General features: G+C 41.4%; 1 protein-coding gene across 3 annotated transcripts in view; it reads right to left on the bottom strand.

Moving 5' to 3' along the window:
* Positions 1 to 20,934, bottom strand: part of arntl2 (aryl hydrocarbon receptor nuclear translocator-like 2) — a 33,957-nt gene extending 13,023 nt beyond the window's left edge. Inside the window, exons 1-4 of one of the 3 annotated variants that reach the window (XM_021574156.2) lie at positions 20,220 to 20,934; positions 3,766 to 3,843; positions 3,260 to 3,313; positions 3,110 to 3,151 (exon numbers count right to left, since the gene is read on the bottom strand). In XM_021574156.2, the coding sequence (XP_021429831.1) occupies positions 3,110 to 3,151; positions 3,260 to 3,313; positions 3,766 to 3,839 (170 nt within the window). In that variant the 5' untranslated portion in view covers positions 3,840 to 3,843; positions 20,220 to 20,934. Of the gene's footprint in view, positions 1 to 3,109; positions 3,152 to 3,259; positions 3,314 to 3,765; positions 3,893 to 20,043; positions 20,152 to 20,219 lie in introns of those variants that run through there. The other 2 variants (XM_021574146.2, XM_036956832.1) reach the window with 2 other exon arrangements.

The raw sequence follows: 20,934 nt of genomic DNA, 5'->3' as shown, positions 1-20,934 counted from the left end.
ACATATTCCAAGCAGACCACCATAGTCCCTGTGCCCAAGGAAGCGAAGGTAACCTGCCTAAATGATTGCCCCGTGGCACTCACGTCGGTTGCCATGAAGTGCTTTGTAAGGCTGGTCATGGCTCACATCAACAGCATCCTCCCAGATACCCTAGACCAACTCCAATTCGCACACCGTACCAACGGATCCACAGATGAAGCAATCTCTATTGCACTCCACACTGCCTTGTCCCACCTGGACAAAAGGAACACATATGTGAGAATGCTGTTCATTGACTACAGCTCAGCGTTTAACACCATAGTGGCCACGAAGCGCATCACTAATCTCAGGATCCTGGGACTAAACACCTCCCTCTGCAACTGGATCCTGGACATCCTGATGGGCTGCCCCAAGATGGTAAGGGTAGTCAACAACACGTTTGCCACGCTGATCCGCAACACTGGGGCTTGGCAGTGTGGCCCCAGGACAACAACCTCTCCCTCAATGTGAGCAAGACAAAGGAGCTGATCGTAGACTACAGGAAAAGTTGGGCCGAACAGGTCCCCATTAACATCGACGGGGCTGTAGTTACTTTTTACTTTAGTTTATTTGGTAAATATTTTCTTAACTCTTTCTTGAACTGCACTGTTGGTTAAGGGCTTGTAAGTAAGCATTTCACGGTAAGGTCTACACTTGTATTCGGCGCATGTAAAAAATAAAGTTTGATTTGAATGTTGATCCGTCCTCAGTTTTCTACCATCACAGCCATTAAACTCAAACTGTCTTAAAGTCACTATTGGCCTCATGGTGAAATCCCTTAACGGTGAAATCCCTTAACGGTGTCCTTCCTCTCAGATAACTGACTTAGGAAGGAAGCCTGTATCATTGTAGTGACTGGGTGTATTGATAAACCATCCAAAGTGTAATTTTTTTAATCTACCAAGGCACTGTATACATCAATGATGTCGCTCTTGCTGCTGGTGAGTCTCTGATCCACCTCTACGCAGACGACACCTTTCTGTATACTTCTGGCCTTTCTTTGGACACGGTGTTAACAACCCCCCAGGTGAGCTTCAATGCCATACAACACACCTTCCGTGGCCTCCAATTGCTATTAAATACAAGTAAAACTAAATGCATGCTCTTCAACCGATCGCTGCCTGCACCTGCCCGCCTGTCCAACATCACTACTCTGGAAGGCTCAGACTTAGAATATATACTACAAATACCTTGGTGTCTGGTTAGACTGTAAACTCTCCTTCCAAACTCACATCAAACATCTCCGATCCAAAGTTAAATCTAGAATTGGCTTCCTATTTCGCAACAAAGCATCCTTCACTCATGCTGCCAAACATACCCTTGTAAAACTGACCACCCTACCAATCCTCGACTTCGGCGATGTCATTTACAAAATAGCCTCCAATACCCTATTCAATAAATTGGATGCAGTCTATCACAGTGCCATCCGTTTTGACACCAAAGCCCCATATACTACCCACCACTGCGACCTGTATGCTCTCGTTGGCTGGCCCTCGCTTCATACTCGTCGCCAAACCCACTGGCTCCAGGTCATCTACTAGACCCTGCTAGGTAAAGTCCCCCCTTAGCTCGCAGGTCACCATAGCAGCACCCACCTGTAGCACGGGCTCCAGCAGGTATATCTCTCTGGTCACCCCCAAAACCAATTCTTCCTTTGGCCGCGCCTCCTTCCAGTTCTCTGCTGCCAATGACTGGAACAAACTACAAAAATCTCTGAAACTGGAAACACTTATCTCCCTCACTAGCTTTAAGCACCAGCTGTCAGACCAGCTCACAGATTACTGCACCTGTACATAGCCCATCTATAATTTAGCCCAAACAACTACCTCTTTCACTACTGTATTTATTTTGCTCCTTTCCACCCCATTATTTAGCTCTCTACTTTGCACATTCTTCCACTGCAAATCAACCATTCCAGTGTTTTACTTGCTATATTGTATTTACTTTGCCACCATGGCCTTTTTTTGCCTATATAGACTTATATTTCTACTGTATTATTGACTGTATGTTTGTGTTGTTGTATGTGTCGAACTGCTTTGATTTATCTTGGCCAGGTAGCAATTGTTAATGAGACCTTGTTCTCGACTTGCCTACCTGGTTAAATAAAGGTGAAATAAAAAATAAAAAAATAGGAAAACCTCCCTGGTCTTTGTGGTTGAATATGTGTTTGAAATTCGCGGCTTGACCGAGGGACCTTACAGATAATCATATGTGTTGAGTACAGAGATGAGGTAGTCATTCAAAAATCATGTTTAACTCTATTATTGCACACAGAGTGAGTCCATGCAACTTATGTGACTTGTTCAAAAGGTGCACTATGCAGAAATCGCTCCGCCATTTCCAGGTTGCTAAAATTCAAATAGTTTGGCTAATTTGAGTTTGAGGCAAAAGAAGCAAGTATAATATAGAGTGTCATTGTACAATATTTTCCATAACCAAAAATATTGTATTTTCAGATGTTAGGAAGCTGGTGTACAAAACCGAAAGTAAAAGAACCAAAACGAAACTCAAGAATGGGAAGCATAGAAATAGCGGACATAGAACAAATATAAAGCTTCTTAGACTTTATTTCAATGAGAATGTAAGATCTATAACTCACATTTCTAATTGAATTTGGTCGCGTCACCCAAAAAGTTACATACTGCAGCTGTAAGCAAAGGGGTTGAATATTTACTGACTCAGCGTTACGCAAAGGGGTTGAATGCTCACTCACTCAAGACATTTCAGATTGAAATGTTTAATTAATTAGTAAAACAAATGTGAAAACATAGTTCTACTTTGACATTATGGGGTAAATCTCAATTGAATCCATTTTAAATTCAGGCTGTAAAATGTGGAAAAGTCAAGGGGTGAGAATCATTTCTGAAGGCACTGTAAACCTTGGTTGTAGTTCATTCACCAAGTTTTTGGATATACTGTATTTCACCCATATAGCCATATTCTATTATCCATCCATTACTGCATGCATTTACTAGCCTATTACATGATAATTACATAGGATATTCAACTTATACATATAACCTCTATCTTACTTAAACTCACATAACACCAAAAAAGTTGCCAGTTTGTGGTCAATGAGTAACCCAGATACCTGAAGCATTTGATTTTAGCCTGAGAGTCCTCCCCTTCAGATCTGTAAGAGAGATACAGAGTATATTAAAATGAAATCACATCTACAGTCTAGTGAATTAATAGTGTGTTGAATAAAGCGCTCAGAGCCCTGAGAGTCGTTGAACAGTACCGGTCTTCTTCATCTTTCATATCTGCAACCAGATTGGAGGCTGATTTGATTTCCCTGGGAACAAAGTGCATGCTTATATTTAAACTCAAAACCAATTACATCTGCTGTTTTAAAAAGCCAATTGCACTGCCTAGTTAGCCTGGCTGATACCAAACATAAGTCCTCCTGACTTCAGTCTAGACTCTGGACATGCTGTTAAGATGTTGTTTGCACGATGCATCGATAATGAAAGGCGCTGTGCTTTTACTGGTTTGTCCTCATGTCTCTCACTCAATCACCCACATGCACAGACACACACACAGCAAATCCAAAACAGTGAGAGGTATCAAACCACCAGGGGGGGGAAAACGGACGCAAGCAGGCACGTAAAGCGCAAACACCACACACTAACCAATTTGTACTGTAATTTGATTTACTAAATGAAAATAGTGTCCAATAATCTTGTAAGAGATGGATGTGATAGTGGCACAGATACATATTTTTTTTTAAATCACACACACACTTACATGTCCATGCTTCCCTTGCGTTTCCGGGGCAGTTCCATTCCTGAGGTCATGCCAGCGGCTGAGGTGGGGGTCATCAAGCTGGGCAGAGAGACAGAATGGCTTTGGTTTTCCTCCACCAACACATCCCCTACAACCAACACACACACACTATCCATTAACAATGGATTAAAGATCTGAGTAAACAACCCTAAGAACAGTAGGTGAACAACTGTGTTGGTCATCCAGGTTGGAAATGGACAGTCCTACATTTTCGATCAAAACTAACCAAAAAAAAGTGAATTTGCCAACAGATGTATGGTATATCTTAGTACTAGCAGTATATTTAAATTTTATTTAGGCTTGTTGTAGCCTATTTAAGAGGATGTTTGGCAACGGACTATATAAAACACTGACGTGGGGGGAAGAAACAGCTGTGAACACTCCCATCTGTCTTTCCTTACTAGCACCGACTTTGCTGATAGTTGTTTTATTGAGGAACGGTTTTACTTACTATAACTGTGATATGTGGTTGGCTCACCTAGCTCCCTTAAGATAAATGCACTAACTCCATGTTGCTCTGGATAAGAGTCTGCTAAATGACAAATGTAAAGGACCCTAACCTGCTCACTGGGCGTGAGTGTGCACGTGTGTCTGGTCATGACAGGTCCAGGCAAGGGGACAATAACACAGGATAGGCCAAGCGTAGCTCCTGTCCCCTATCTATTACACAATGCCTGTTCCACAGACCCAAATAACCCCATTACCAGATCTGATGTTTAATTCTGCTCTCGCCACTGAAGATCTGTAGAGGGATTGCCGGCCTTTGGATAGGGGACAATGTTCAGGCATTCATTCACTAACTCACGCTCATCCTGAATCAGTTTCCTGCACTCACATAACTTACTGTCCAGGGCTCACTCACATGAGAAGTAGGTTATGATGTCACACAGGAGGAAGGACATTCAGTTGTAGGAGGGTGAGGGATTCATTGATGTCTTATGAATCTAAAACCCTCTTTTGTAATATCACTTTGCAGTTTTTTGACATTCTAATGAAATGCTTATATTTGTAGGCACGCTTAAGCTTATACAAAACAGTATCTGTTCCAGGTGTGTAGGTATTACATTTGGAATACTGGAAGAGATGACATGTACACAGTAAAAAAAAAAAGAGGAATAAATCCTAAATGGAAGCTTGAATGCAAAAACAGATGTTAATTTGGACAACATAATGGCCAAAAGTTCATTGCGCAAAAAAATGCATGAATAAAAACGTGAGAAAGCAAAACAAACGTTTCGGGGATCAAGCCATCATCCGTGTGAATGGTGAGCACACACACACACATCTGGCTTCTTTTTAATTGCATATGTCAAAAGATGAAGTGAGCAAATCTATACATGCAGACAAGTACATAGTACAATGCAAAATTAAACTACAGAAGCAGACAGAACTACTTATTTTTTACATATACCATGTGAACATTTCTTATGAAGAATGAGGAGGTGGGAACTAAAGGGCTTGAAATACCACTAGACTGGCGCTCTACACCCCCATGAAGTTACAACCACAAATGGTTACATAAGGCAAAAACTAAAGTAAGGTGGTTGGTCGGGGTGGGTGTATAACACGAACGTCTAGCAACACAAAGGTTGCGATTTCAAATATCGCCACGGACAACTTTAGCATTTATGCTAATTAGCATCTACTTACTTTTAGATATTTCTCAACTAATGTACATAGCATGTTAGCTAACCCTAACCCTTTTAGCTAACCCTTCAACTAACATTGACCTTAACTTCTAGCCAAGCTAACTTTAGCAAGCTAGCTAATGTTAGCCACTTATCTGAAATTCGTAACATATAGTACATTTGGAAATTTCATGACATATTGTACGTTTTTCAAATACGTAACATTTAATACTAATTGTAATTCATAACATATCATTCTAAATGGGTAATCTTAGATTTACATACAGAATAAGACTAAATTCTCTGAGACCAGGTTGGGATGGGAATACCAAGGCGCTGTTACCTCAACAAAAAAATACTAATACTGAGCTGTATTGTAGCCGCAAGAAAAGTATATTTTATACTAATACAATTGCTCAGAGAAAGAAATTGTTTAACAAGTAAATAAAAAAAGATGGGTCAAAATGATTGGATCAATAATCCAGCACCTTCCTCCTGCAAGGATAATGACAATCTAAAATGTTTTATAAGATTGGAGAACACATCGGGAGGGATCTTAGAACATTCCTCTATACAAAATCTTTCCAGATTTATTTATTTTTATTTCACCTTTATTTATCTTTCCAGATCCTTGATATCCTTCCTGTGCTTATGGACTGCCCTCTTCTACTAAAACCACAGGTTTTCAATGAGGTTCAGGTCCGGAGACTGAGATTTTGTGGTCATTTAACCACTTTTGTGGATTTTGATGTGTGCTTGGGGTTCTTGTCTTGCTGGAAGATTCAATTGCGGCCCAGTTTTAGCTTCCTGGCAGAAGCAACCAGGTTTTTGGCTAAAATGTCCTGGTACTTGGTAAAGTTCATGATGCCATTGACCTTAAATGCGTCTGCATGCTTCCCAATATATGCATATATTATGACAACATTTTGTGATGTCTTTGAGGGCGAGGGATTTTCGGCTTTTGGACTTTGTTGAGTTTTTTTTGGCTGTTCGGGCACACATTTTCTGGAGGCAAGCTGAAGTTCGGAGCAGAAGTCTACGCCCCTTTGTTGTGATTGGTCAACAGTAGGGATTCTTCAATAAAGTCTTTCTTGTCATTCAATGAGAGGACTCATTTTCATGCACAGTTTTTAATTGAGAAATACTGCACCAAACGTCTTAGAGGTAAAATTGCGTGACTAAGATCTCTTCGGCAAAACATCAAAATTGATAACAGATTTCTTGAGTTATCTTAGATGAATTATAACTACTTTGAGGAAGTGTATACAGGCTCAAAATAGACAAACGTTACTATTGCCGCTTTTTTTTTGTTTTTTGGGTAGCTGCCAGCCAAACTGAAGCATGCTCATCTTTATCAAGGGATGCACTAATCCCAGGCCCCACTGTATTAACTGTATCCATATTTTTTACATTGAGTTTAATTTAAAAGGGAAACTGAACACAAAAAAACGACTTCTCTGTTAGAGTGTTTTCTATGTGGCATCAATATTAGTCAGAAACATTTATTCCATTGACAAAATTGACAAAAAAGTTGGATAATTCTGGTCATAAAGTCATCATATTCCAAAACAGAGTTGAGAGACAATCATGCCCACTAACACGGGATTGTAATGCTTCGGGAGAATTGTCAAACAGCTGCGGTGTTGCAGGTACAGCAAACAAGCACAAACAACCCCCCCCCCCAAAAAAAAAAGTCAAAAACCTAGTTGCCTCCACCAGGAGTGGTCAAAAATGGTCTTAGATGACTCCAAATGTGTTCTGAAATCTCATAAAACATTTTAGAAGTAGGGTCAATGTCATTATCCTCCTAAGGGGAGGGATGAGATTCAAACTTGCTACCTTTGGGTACGTAACCATACCGAACGTAACATTTCATACTAATTTCAGTAACCCGGATTTACATGTAATAAGTTACATCTAGTCTATGAGACCAGGCTGTTATTTTATGTAGCCCAACTGCTGCATGTGTGCCCTTGTGGGGCAGACTGCTAGTAGAAATGTCACGATATGCCCTTATATGGAGCTTGATGAAACAGATTAAAGTTTTTTGAATTAGGCATATCACAGGTAAAGTTATTTACTCAAAGTGGAAAAAGAGATGGCAGCAAGAGCAAGCTGGTGTTTGGTCCCGGCTGTATATTATACAGGAAATCAAGGGAAAAGGCTGTGGTCCAGCTACGGCTAACTTATGGCTTTGGTGGCAAGAGCGGCAGCGGCCATCTGAAGCTCAATTTGCCTAAATTCTTCGTCCAAATACTCAGGCTCAAATAAATACTAATGTGGAACATTGTCTTCACTTCTCCGCTGAACAAAACCTGCATTTGTGAATAAAGGCATAATGTGCAGTCTATGTGGCAGGGATTCCCCCTATGAGCACACATGCGCAGTTGTTACCCATATGGCAGTCAGCTACATAAAATAATCAAAAATGTTTTAGGTGGAAAAGTACACAATTTCCGACTCAAAACGGATAGTACTTTTGACAAAAATTTTTGCTAATTTGGCCATACACTTTCAATACAACAACTAATTTTTCCACACTTTGCAGATTTCTGAATCACGAATTTACTGGCAAGAGAGTAGAGGGAGGCCTGCATCCAGCGATGTCACAAGTCACGTGACTAATTTTTTCAGCCTTTTCAGTACAGCACTACATTGAGAGGACAAGGGGGAGTGAGCAAACTCCACTGAACTAGTTTCAATGTATGGAATCACTTGGAAGTTTCTGGATTTTGGGCCAGTAACCGAAAAGTCGCTGGTTCGAATCCATGAGCAGACTAGGTGAAAAATCTGTCGATGTGCCCTTGAGAACGACACTTAACCCTAATAGCTCCTGTAAGTCACTCTGGTTAAGAGCATCTGCTAAATTACTAAAAAGTAAAAAAGGTCATTTAACGCCTAGTGATGTCACCAGACAGGCCAAAATGCCTTACCACCAAAACAGTCTGAAAGCTACTCTTCCAAATAAGGCAGCACCTACTCTTCCTGGGGTCTGGCAAAATGAAAAACATTACATCTCATAACAGATTTCACAACACACTAAGTGTGTGCCCTCAGGCCCCTACTCCAAAACCACATATCTACAACACAAAATCCATGTGTGTATGCATGTTTGTGTTGCTTCAGTCCCTGCTGTTCAATAAGGTGCATTTTTGACTGATTTTTAAAATCTGATTCTACTGCTTGCGTCAGTCACCTAATGGAGAATAGAGTTCCATGTAGTCATGGCTCTATGTAGTACAGTGCACCTTCCATAGTCTGTTCCAGAGACCTCTGTTGGTATGTCTTGTGGGGTATGCATGTGTGTCTAAGCTATGTGCTAGTCATTTAAAATAGAGAGCTCGATGAATTCAACATGTCAATACCTCTCACAAATTCAAGTAGTGATGAAATCAAATCTCTCCTACACTATGAGACAGGAGAGATTGACATGCATATTATTGTTAGCTCTCTGTGCACATCCAGCCGAGGCCCAGCTGTGCTGGCCCTTGAATGTCCCTCTTTGTGGCACCTGACCACATGACTGACCAGTAGTCCAACTGGGGCCTGTAGGACCTGCCTTGTTTGATAGTGCCACTAAGGTAGAGCAGCGCTTTATTATCAACAGACTTCTCCAAATTTCAGCTACTGTTGTATCAATATGTTTTGACCATGACAGTTTACAATCCAGGGTTACTCCAAGCAGTTTAGTCACCTTAATTTGCTCAATTTCCACATTATTTTTTTTTACAAGATTTAGTTGAGGTTTAGGGCTTAGTGAATGGTTGGTCTCAAATACAATGCTTTTAGTTTTAGAAATGCTTAGGACAAATTATTCCTTGCCACCCATTCTAAAACTAAATGCAAATATTTGTTAAGTGTTGCAGTCATTTCTGTCGCTGTAGTAGCTGACGTGTATAGTGTTGAGTCATCCGCATACATAGCCATACTGGCTTTACTCAAGGCCAGTGGCATGCGGTTAGTAAAGATTGAAAAAAGTAAGGGGCCTAGACAGCTACCCTGAGGAATTCCTGGTTCTACTTGGATAATGTTGGAGTGCCTTCTATTAAAGAATACACTGTGGTCTGTTAGACAGGTAACTCTTTATCCACAATAAAGCAGGGCATGTAAAGCCATAACACACATTTTCCAGCATTCAACTATGATCGATAATGTAAAAAGCCACACTATAGTCTAACAAAACAGCCCCCCAAATCATAATTCTCTTTCCTCCAATCAGCCATTTGTGTAAGTGCTGTGCTTGTTGAATGTCTTAACGTAGGCTGGCAACCTGCGTGATCAAGGAAGACACCACAAGCCTATAATCCTTGGCATGCATAGAATTGCCGCATTGGAACTCTGAGTGATCTATTTTGTCACGAAAAAAAAGTGTAGTAGATGCAGCGCCTGCAGCCCTGGAACCGTTCATTAACTTCTCCAGAAAAAGAGGGCTACATTGTAAGACTCATCTTGGACTAACTTTGTTAGCTTGATAGCTAGCAGCTTAGCGGCTCTGTCAAGCAGACCTCAACCTGTCAGCACTATGCTGGAAACACTCAATGACGTCTCTGCGCATTGATAACACGAGGCTGAAATGCACACACACTACCAGTCAAAAGTTCGGACACACCTACTCATTCAAGGGTTTTTCTTTATTTGTACTATTTTCTACATTCTAGAATAATAGTGAAAAACATCAAAACTATGAAATAACACATACGGAATCAGGAAGTAACCCCCAAAAAATTGTTAAACAAAACAAAATATATTTTATATTTGAGAATATTCGAAGTAGCCTTGATGACAGCTTTGCACACTCTTGGCATTCTCTCAACCAGCTACATGAGGTAGTCACCTGGAATGCATTTCAATTAACAGGTGTGCCTTGATAAAAGTGAAGTTGTGGATTTTTCCACCCATCTTAATGTGTTTGAGCCAATCATTTGTGTTGTGAGAAGGTAGGGGTGGTATATTTTGTTAAAAGACCAAATCCATATTATGGCAAGAACAGCTCAAATAAGCAAAGAGAAACAACAGTCCATCATTACTTTAAGACATGAAGGTCACTCAATGCGGAAAATCAAGAATTTTGACAGTTTCTTCAAGAGCAGTCACAAAAACCATCAAGCGCCATGATGACACTGTCTCATGAGGATCCAGAGTTCTCTGCTACAGAGGATAACTCTAATGAACTTATCTGCACCTCAGACTGCAGCCCAAATAAATGCTTCACAGTGTTCAAGTAAGACACATCTCAACATCAACTGTTCAGAGGAGACTGGGTTGGCGCCCCCCCTTGGGTTGTGCCGTGGCGGAGATCTTTGTGGGCTATACTTGGCCTTATCTCAGGATGGTAAGTTGGTGTTGAAGATATCCGTCTAGTGGTGTGGGGGCTGTGCTTTGGCAAAGTGGGTGGGGTTATATCCTGCCTGTTTGGCCCTGTCCAGAGGGATCATCGGGTGGGGCCACAGTGTCTCCTGATCCCTCCTGTCTCAGCCTCCAGTATTTATGCTGCAGTAGTTTGTGTCTCGGGGGGCTAGGGTCAGTCTGTTATATCTGGAGTATTTCTCCTGTCTTATCCGGTGTCCTGTGTGAATTTAAGTATGCTTTCTCTAATTCACTCTCTCTCGGAGGACCTGAGCCCTAGGACCATGCCTCAGGACTACCTGGCATGATGACTGCTTGTTGTCCCCAGTCCACCTGGCCATGCTGCTGCTCCAGTTTCAACTGTTCTGCCCGCGGCTATGGAACCCTGACCTGTTCACCGGACGTGCTACCTGTCCCAGACCTGCTGTTTTCAGTCTAGGGACAGCAGGAGCGGTAGAGATACTCTCAATGATCGGCTTTGAAAAGCCAACTGACATTTACTCCTGAGGTGCTGACTTGTTGCACCCTCGACAACTACTGTGATTATTATTATTTGACCCTGCTGGTCATTTATGAACATTTAAAAATCTTGGCCATGTTCTGTCATAATATCCACCCGGCACAGCCAGAAGAGGACTGGCCACCCCTCATAGCCTGGTTTCTTTCTAGGTTTCTTCATAGGTTTTGGCCTTTCTAGGGAGTTTTTCCTAGCCACCGTGCTTCTACGCCTGCATTACTTGCAGTTTGGGGTTTTAGGCTGGGTTTCTGTACAGCACTTTGATATATCAGCTGATCTAAGAAGGGCTATATAAATACATTTTATTTGATTGCATGAATCATGCCTTCATGGTCGAATTGCTATAAAGAAACCACTACTTAAAGGACATAAATAAGAAAGAGAGACTTGCTTCGACCAAGAAACACGAGCAATGGACATTAGACCGGTGGAAATCTGTCCTTTGGTCTGATGAGTCCAAATTTGAGATTTTTTGTTCCAACCGAGTGTCTTTGTGAGATGCAGAGTAGGTGAACGGATGATCTCCGCATGTGTGGTTCCCATCGTGAAACATGGAGGTGTGATGGTGCTTAACCAGCATGGCTTTCACAGCATTCTGCAGTGATACGCCAACCCATTTGGTTTGCGCTTAGTGGGAATATCATTTGTTTTCAACAGGACAATGACTCAACAGGCTGTGTAAGGGCTATTTGATCAAGGAGGAGAGTGATGGAGTGCTGCATCAGATGACCTGGCCTCCACAATCAACCAACCTCAAGCCAATTGAGATGGTTTGGGATGAGTTGGACCAAAGAGTGAAGGAAAAGCAGCCAACAAGTGTTCAGCATAACTCCTTCAAGACTGTTGGAAAAGCATTCCGCATGAAGCTGGTTGAGAGAATGCCAAGAGTGTGCCAAGCTGTCATCAAGCTGTTGCAAGTTCAAATCCCAGAGCTGACAAGGTTGTTCTGCCCCTGTCTATTTTGCAGTGCAAGACTTGTTGTGAGACGAATAGAAATATAATTCAATATAAGTCCATGTAAACTGGGTGGTTCGAGCTCATGGACTTATATTGAATTATTTTTCTATTCGTCTCACAACAAGTCTTGCACTGCAAAATAGACAGTTGCCATGGGGAATCATCCTCGCTATATGCTTCAGGAGCAATAAAGGTGTTTGACACACATGAAAACCTCAACAGTGTCTTGACCTCGGTCTTGATAGACATGGCTATAGATCACTGATCGGTCAATTATTTTGTTACTTTAGAAACATCAAAACTAGAATGTGCCTTAAACAAATGAGTAATAATATTAGATTTTAATATGACGACGTCATTGGCTGAGGTCAGTCGGAGGCTCGCTGGGGCGTGTTCATTAGGACACACTGTAGGAAAATGGCCCTGACTGCCCCCTCAGTTTCCATCTGTGGGCATCAGTGTGGCCAGAAAGAGCGTATGAAAACGATACCATAGCTTTCATGGATAGCCAGAGACAAAGAATTGCAAAACACCCCAATTCCCTTGACTTACTTTTATTAAAGGTTAATCGTAACGTAACCACGTAACCACCTTTTTTAGCCACAGTTATTCACAGGACCAAGGTCTTAGATTGTGGGTGTAAACACAGACTGTTGTATTCCTTGTCATTATGCCTTTGTAAGGATATGAAAACAATACCTTCCCGCCTGACCAGCTATTGACAGAGGGTCGTTTTAACCTTGTCTAAAGATTACAGGCTCTATTTTAACAAACCTAACATAATGGTAAATCTAAGCGCTGGGGCTCTAGGTGCGGGGGTGTCAGAAATATTTTTGCTATTTTCACAGCCGGTATTATAAGGGAAATAGCTGGCGGTGGTGCGAAAAGGATGGGTTTTGATTACTAAACAAGTTGTAGGTGTGATGAGGGCTTGGCCACTCACTGACCAATCAACTCGTCCCATGGCTTAACACTGCATGCGTATGTCTCAAGTTCTTTAGGTTATTGATAGTCGTTGCATTGTCATCAACCAATTCAGCTGGGGGCACAGAATATTCTCCTCCTGGTCCATTGTGGATTGATACTACAGTTTATTAAATAGCATAGGCTACAGTAACAAGTAACAGCAGAAAAAAAAACATTTCAGTTTGCGCAATATTTATTTAAACAGGAAGGGCTCATTGAGATTAAAATCTCTTTTTCAAGAGCGCCCTGGCCAAGATAGGCAGCACCAAGTCATTACAAAAAAATTAGACAGACAGACAACACGAAAGACTACAAGTAATCTAGTAAAAACCATTGAATTTACAAGAGTATAAAACAGCAAAATAAAAACATTGACAGGTAAGGGAATCAGCCTCAAACCTTCATCAGTGATTTAAAAACACCATTCGGGACAAGATTTTCCAGTTTAAAAGTATTTTGTAAGGTGTTCCAAGACGATGGCGCAGAGTACATAAAAGTCCTTTTACCAAATTCAGTTCGGACATTTGGAACAGTTAGCAGGATAAAGTCCAGCGAACGAAGAAAGTACCCACAACATTTCTGAACAATAAAAATGCACAAATAAAAAGGTAGTAACCCCAAAATGATTTGTAACTGACTGAGTAGTGACTAAGTGACTGAGCCTACGAGTGACTAGAGAAGGCCAGCCAACCCTGGTATACAAAGTGCAGTGGTGCGTAAGGGTTTTGCAGCTTAAAATAAATCTCAAAGTGCCATGGTAAAGAGTGTCAATTGATCTCAACTACTGAGCGGAAGCATTCATACATAAAATATCCCCATAAAGGCATAAATGGTGCTGATACTAGCCTCCTTCTGGCTTCAAAAGAAAAACGGGCCTTATTCCTAAAACAAAATCCCAATTTCAGCTTCAATTTTTTTGTAAGTTGTTGAATATGCAATTTAAAAGAGAGGCCGTCATCAATTAAAATTCCAAGAAATTTATATGAGGTTACAACCTCAATAGCCTATGTTTGGAGTGTTGGCAGTCAACGTTGTAATAGGTTTCAACGAGCCTGGCCTATCCTACATATCAATGCATCGCACTTCTAAAATCAATAAGTTTGGAAGAGCGCATCTTTGGTAACCGGATGAGAGGCACTCTTTGGAGATGGACACATGAACAAGCTAAATTAAGTATGGAGGTAGGAATAGGTGTATATGTTATAGAATGAAATATATTTTCAATTCAAGGCTCTGACTTAACATATTTTACACAAAATACTAGGCTTCTGTCAATTGTTGCCAATGTGTGAGGCAGATTCTCAAAAAAAAATCTGTAGTTGATATGGCACTATATTTGTAAAGCAGACAAGCGGCTCTCTTTGAAAATGGGGATGACAGCCTACTTGAACAAGCAAAATTAAGTATGCAGGTATGTGAACTGTGCATAAAGCATGAGAGCACAAAAGCACAAATATATATATATATATATATATATATATATATATATATCACACACACACAAATATATATAAAAGTATGTTGACACCTCTTCAAATTAGTGGATTTGTCCATTTCTGCCACACCGGTTGCTGACAGGTGTATAAAGTTGAGCACACAGCCATGCAATCTCCATAGACAAACATTGGCAGTAGAATGGCCTTACTGAAGAGCTCAGTGACTTTCAACGTGGCACCGTCATAGGATGCCACCTTTCCAACACGTCATTGCTAGAGTTTCCCTGGTCAACTTTAAGTGCTGTTATTGTGAAGTGGAAAATTCTAGGCGCAAAAACAGGAGCGCCGAGTGCTAAAGCGTGTAAAAATCGCCTGTCATCGGTTGCAACACTCACTACAGAGTTTCAAACTGCCTCTGGAAGCAACCTCAGCAATATAACTGTTCATCGAGAGCTTCACGAAACGGGTTTCTATTGCCGAGCAGCCCGACATAAGCCAAAGACCACCATACGCAATGCAAAGTGTCAGCTGGAGTGGTGTAAAACTAACCATCCTTGGACTCTGAAGTAGTGGAAATGCGTTCTCTGGAGTGATGAATTACACTTCACCATCTGGCAGTTCAACGGACGAATCTGGGTTTGGCGGACGCCAGGAGAACAGTACCTGTCCAAATGTATAGAGCCAACTGTAAAGTTTGGTGGAGGAGGAATAATGGTCTGGGGCTGTTAATGGTTTAGGGCCCTTAGTTCCAGCGAAGGGTAATCTTAACGCTACAACATACATTGACATTCTAACCGATTCTGTGCTTTCCCAACAGTTTGGGGAGGGCCCTTTCCTGTTTCAGCATGACAATGCCCCCGTGCACAAAGTGAGGTCCATACAGAAATGGTTTGTCGAGATCGGTGTGGAAGAACTTGACTGGTCTGCACAGAGCCCTGACCGCAACCCCATCGAACACCTTTGGGATGAATTGGAATGGCAACTGCGAGCGAGGCCTAATTGCCCAACATCAGTGCCCGACCTCACTAATGCTTGTAGCTAAATGGAAGCAAGTCCCTGCAGCAATGTTCCAACATCTAGTGGAAAGCCTTCCCAGAAGAGTGGAGGCTGTTATGGCAGCAAAGGGGGATCAACTCCATATTAACGCCCATGATTGACGAGATGTTTGACGAGCAGATGTCCACATACGCTACATGACCAAAAGTATTTCAAAGCACTCAGACCATTTAAAACCCCTTTATTCATAGGCTACTTGCCTATAAATGGCCTGGATAAAAAGACAACTAATACAACTATGCAATGCTGCTAAACCAATCTTGATTAAGGGGAGGGTAGGGTATGCTTAGTTTTTAATCAAATTAAACTAAATGGGGGAGAAACCAGTAATTAAAAAAAAAAGGTTTAGAAATACGAGATTCACCAGCACAAAAAGGCACATCCCTCCTTCCATGGGCACTGAGAGTTATTGCTGGATCAGCTGTGCTTCCTCTCTTCTTCTTCTGTGGACTTTATTTGCCGCTTAGCAACCAACTTTAAGGTGTATTACCGCCACCAACTGGACTGGAGTGAGGACCAGAGACAGTGAATGTTTAAATCCTACCCAATGTTCTCATCTCCCTAAGCAAACAAAATACATAACTAAATACTACAGCCCCTGAAAAATTCCCCAGTAGTTCACTTATGCTTGGCTCTTCAACCCCATACTCCCCAAATCTAATCACAATCAATCCCTTTCTCAAACATATTTCTGGCACTGAAATAGAACATGTTCCACAGTCTCCATCTCCCCCTGACAATCACACCTCCCAGTCTGATGTTTCCCCACCACTTTCAATGTACTATTGAGCCTTGTGTGTTCCAGTCTCAGCCTTGGGACTACACTTTCCTCCCTTCTCTCTCAGCCTGAGGACCTCCCTGCCCCCACCTTTCCTGGATCTTATTCTGGTGTCTTCCACAACTCTTGCCACTTATTTTTAACCACTGTTCTTATTAATCCCTTGGCTTCTGCTTTACTGATTGACAATTCCATCTCAATATTAGGATGTTTAAGAGCCTGCTTGGCAATAATATCCACTTCCTCATTCCCCTCTACTCCCACATGAGCTGGTACCCAGAGGAACATCACAAATACCCCATCTGTTCACCCTATACAAACACTGCAAAACCTCATACAATACATCCTGTCTGCTCTGAGACACATGAATTTAAGCTCATCAGTGCTGCACAGGAGTCAGGGAAGATGAATACCCTGTGTGGCCTCACCTCCTCCACAACCAAGAGTATTGCCAACAGCTCCATTGTGTAAACAATGATCCGTTGGTCTTTTCGTCATTGCCAACATAAACTCAGGAACACTAAAAGCTCCTCCTATACTCCCTGTTTTATGGTTCTTAGATCCATCTGTGAATATATTCAAGAATTTCCCTCCCATACAACCCCAACTCTCTCACCTGACTAAATACTTTTTTGCCCCACTGTATGTGAAATGTCAACACTATCAGCCTATGGCTTGAAAGAGTAGTAGGGTCTTTCCCAGGTTTCAGTATTGGCACCATTACCGCCTGCTTCCAACTTCCAGGCAGCTTCCCTTCCTGCCACACCTTATTGTAAAGGCCCAATACTTTCTGCATTGTTTTGTCACTGAGATGAGCTATCATGATGTAACACATATCATCCTTCCCAGGAGATGTTACCCCAACTTTAGCGAATGCTCTCTTCATCTCAGCCAACGTAAAAGGGCCATTCATTGTACCCCCACCATCTCGCTCTGATCCAGCACCCCTGAATGTTCTCCTCTTACCCTCTCTCTCCCACGCTGCCCCACTTCGGTCAGATTGTTTGAGCTGTGCACCTTCACAAATGCCTGGGCTAACATCTGACTTCTCCATATCTCTCACTGCAATAAACTCCTCACTTTTCAGCACAGGGAGATCCCAATATATTTTGATCCCACTCATCCCCTATACCTCTCCCACGGGAGTGGTCCTGCCTATGTTTCCACAGAACCGGCACCAATACGCCCTCTTAGCTGTCCTAACGATCCTCCTTACTACTGCTTGTGCTTGTTTATTCTGAATCAGGTGCTGGTAATTATGGGACCGTTTCAACATTCTGAAAGCACTGTTCCTACTCTTCACTGCTTCTCTACACTCTTCACTCCACCAGGGTACTGCATTACTCTCTCTCCCCTGTACCCATAGGAATCACCTGCATTGCGGCCCCTACTATTGTGTGCTTCTGCTCTTAAAATCCATGCCATTATCAACTGCATTACCGTTGAGACCTTTTTATATAACTCCACATTAGATTGGCATGAAATTGTCACTTTTGACCTTGTTTTTAAGGACACACCTCAAATATTGTCACCCCTCCCACCTCAGCGGAAGTGAGCTGATGTTAGATAGGTAAATTAGCGAACCTGGCATTAGGGCTGGAAAAAGCCAGAGTGACAGTTTTTAGATGACAACATTTCAAACTAACTTGTGCTTGACACTTGCCATAGGTCTCAAGGACTGTGTGTGTCTATAGCTGTTTGATAAAGCATATGCAGTGTGTGCAAGCATCCATTACAGTTCTGAGCCATTGTATGGATGCAAAATGGCTCCATGTGTCTTGATCTGATGTAGGCTACTCTGACAGGCGGCAGATTTCTCTTCATCTAACATATTCACCACACAACTTTGTCAACAAAACTACAGTTTAAGAGCATATGAATGTTGAGAATTGTAGCCTAAACAATATTTTAGTTCTGTAAATAAATGCACGAGACCTACTGAGACTAGCTTGAGGGGAGAGAGAGCACAACATAGTCAGGCCTAGAAGAGTTGCTGTTTGACCTAGATAGGCCTATTGTATAACTGTCACACCTCAGCCTGCCCATAACACACAGACAAGGAACATCTTTATGAAATGATCGAACACAGTGAATTTTTTCTAATATACAGATGACGAAAAACCATACAGTGTCAATACAATCCAAATACAGGCCATGCTATCATTATTTTCTCTAGTCCTTAAAAACTGTGTTTTGTTTTGGTGATTTCAAATCAAATCGTATTGGTCACATACACGTGTTTAGCAGATGTTTAGCAAATCTAAGTCAAGGAATGGAATTAATAATAATAAATATATGGATGAGCAATGTCAGAGCGGCATAGACTAACATACAGTAGAATAGTATAGAATACAGTAAAAACATATGATGAGTAATGCAAGATATGTAAACATTATTAAAGTGGCATTATTAAAAAAGTGACTAATGTTCCATTTATTAAAGTGGCCAATGATTTCAAGTCTGTATGTAGGCAGCAGCCTCTGTGCTAGTGATGGCTATTTAACAGTCTGATGGCCTTGAGATAGAAGCTGTTCAGTCTGTTCATAGCTATTAGATCCTAGGCCGTCATTGAATATAAGAATTTGTTCTTAACTGACTTGCCTGGTTAAATAAAGGTTAAATAAATAAATAAATAAAATAAAAGGGGCTTAAACATGTGGAAAACTTTGCCTCATATTTATGTTTAGGCCTAATATAATAATATATTTGGCTAAATACATGTTTTAAAAAAAAAGTATTATCAACAAATAGCCTATAGTATAGAGCAATGTAGGCCACTAGTGCACTATGCTTGCACAACCACTAGGCTCTCTCTTTACCACAGTCATCAGGCATACAATAATGATTGAAAAAGTTGTTTTTCTGCTAAATAAATGTTACACTCGTTATTGAACTGTTTGTTAACGGTAACAAACGAAGTAGGCCATCTTAATTAACACTTATCAATAATGGCAGTGATATACACAATATACACAATTTAGTGCAAAAAACAAACACAAAATGCAACCCAAAACTGTTGTATTTTCTACATTTGTAGCAATCAAAGACAAATAGTAGCCATACCATTTAGGCTACGGCCATGGCCTAAATATCAGGCTATTGTTTTTGGTATAGCCTTTCGTTGCAAAGATTAATAACATAGGCCTATATGTAGGCCCATCAAATAAAAAGTATAACTTTTAGCTTATCAACCACATGCATATCTTTCTCATTGCTGCAGCGTATCTTTAGAAAAATTACCCCAAATCATAAGCCTACATCATTTTTTATCGCTTTGTCTGAATTGTAGCAGATTTCGGACCTAACGTTGACAATAGAGGCCTATAGACTACTATGGAATAACATAGCATAACATAGCCTACAGTGGGTCGGGCTATAGCGCACTATGCTAAGCTATTCAAGGAAACATATATCATTAGACGTGTGTTCTTGCTACAGTTGCCGACAGTATTCATAAACCTCGACGGCGATACATAGTAGCTACCCAGCTACCTAATTTGGCTACATTGTCAACAGGAATATCGTAGTGTAAGATTGCTCGACTGATCTACTGACCTAGTTTTGGATAGGGCGCAGAGGAGCTTTGGCCAATCATTGAGACGTTTGCATAGTTCCCCATACCCCTCTGCGGCCACTTTAGAACGGGCAATCACTTGCGAGTCGACACAGGCTGAAAAAATGAAACCAGTAGAAGCTACCAGATATAGTGGGTGTCCTGTAATGTAATTTACCTGTCTGTTCCCCTTTCGTTCTGTCACCGCCGCCAGCCGCTGCATTCCTTGCCGACATGGCTGGAGCCGGTACGCCGGGGCCCAAGACTCCAATGCATGTGGATAAGGCGGTAGTATTGGATAGTGAGGGGGGCAGTGTGTTGTATAATTGACTGATTTATTCTTCCAAGGGTGGAGCGATCGGGGAGACAAAAACGTGAAAGGAAAGTACACGGTGTAATAGGGACACAACGTAACCTACAAATCCGTGAACTTGCGGAAGTGGAGACACAGCGTCCATCCACCGTCTGGCCAAAGATGGTTTAGTATGGTAGGCATCACTGCACTCAAATCACCCATTAAAAAAGCACGGCTCTTCACGGATTTTCTTTCTAAGTCGGGGTGAGAGGACATAGAAAGAAATAGTAATGGCGCCTTTTTATAAGCGATAACTCTGCCATGGTTCGTTGGACCAAGCCTATAAGGCAAATTAATGTACTTTTGGGGGGAATATTCACCGAAACTAATGATTGTGGTAAACACAGGTTTAGGCGATACGTTTTGTTCTTTCGCTTTTTGTGAAATTTGAAGAATGTATGAAATAAAACAAAACACATAAAGGTCATGTTAACTGACGGTATAATGGCATAGAACAAAACGTATATACTACCCTAAACCTGTGTTAACCTCGGACCTTATTTTCTGCGTTTATTCCAAAACCCTATTCTTTCCGCAT

The sequence above is a fragment of the Oncorhynchus mykiss genome, chromosome 2, assembly GCF_013265735.2.
Source record: "Oncorhynchus mykiss isolate Arlee chromosome 2, USDA_OmykA_1.1, whole genome shotgun sequence".
NCBI classification, from domain to species: Eukaryota; Metazoa; Chordata; class Actinopteri; order Salmoniformes; family Salmonidae; genus Oncorhynchus; species Oncorhynchus mykiss.
The sequence above is the reverse complement of the archived record's forward strand: the minus strand, read 5'-3'. Positions and strand labels throughout refer to the sequence as shown.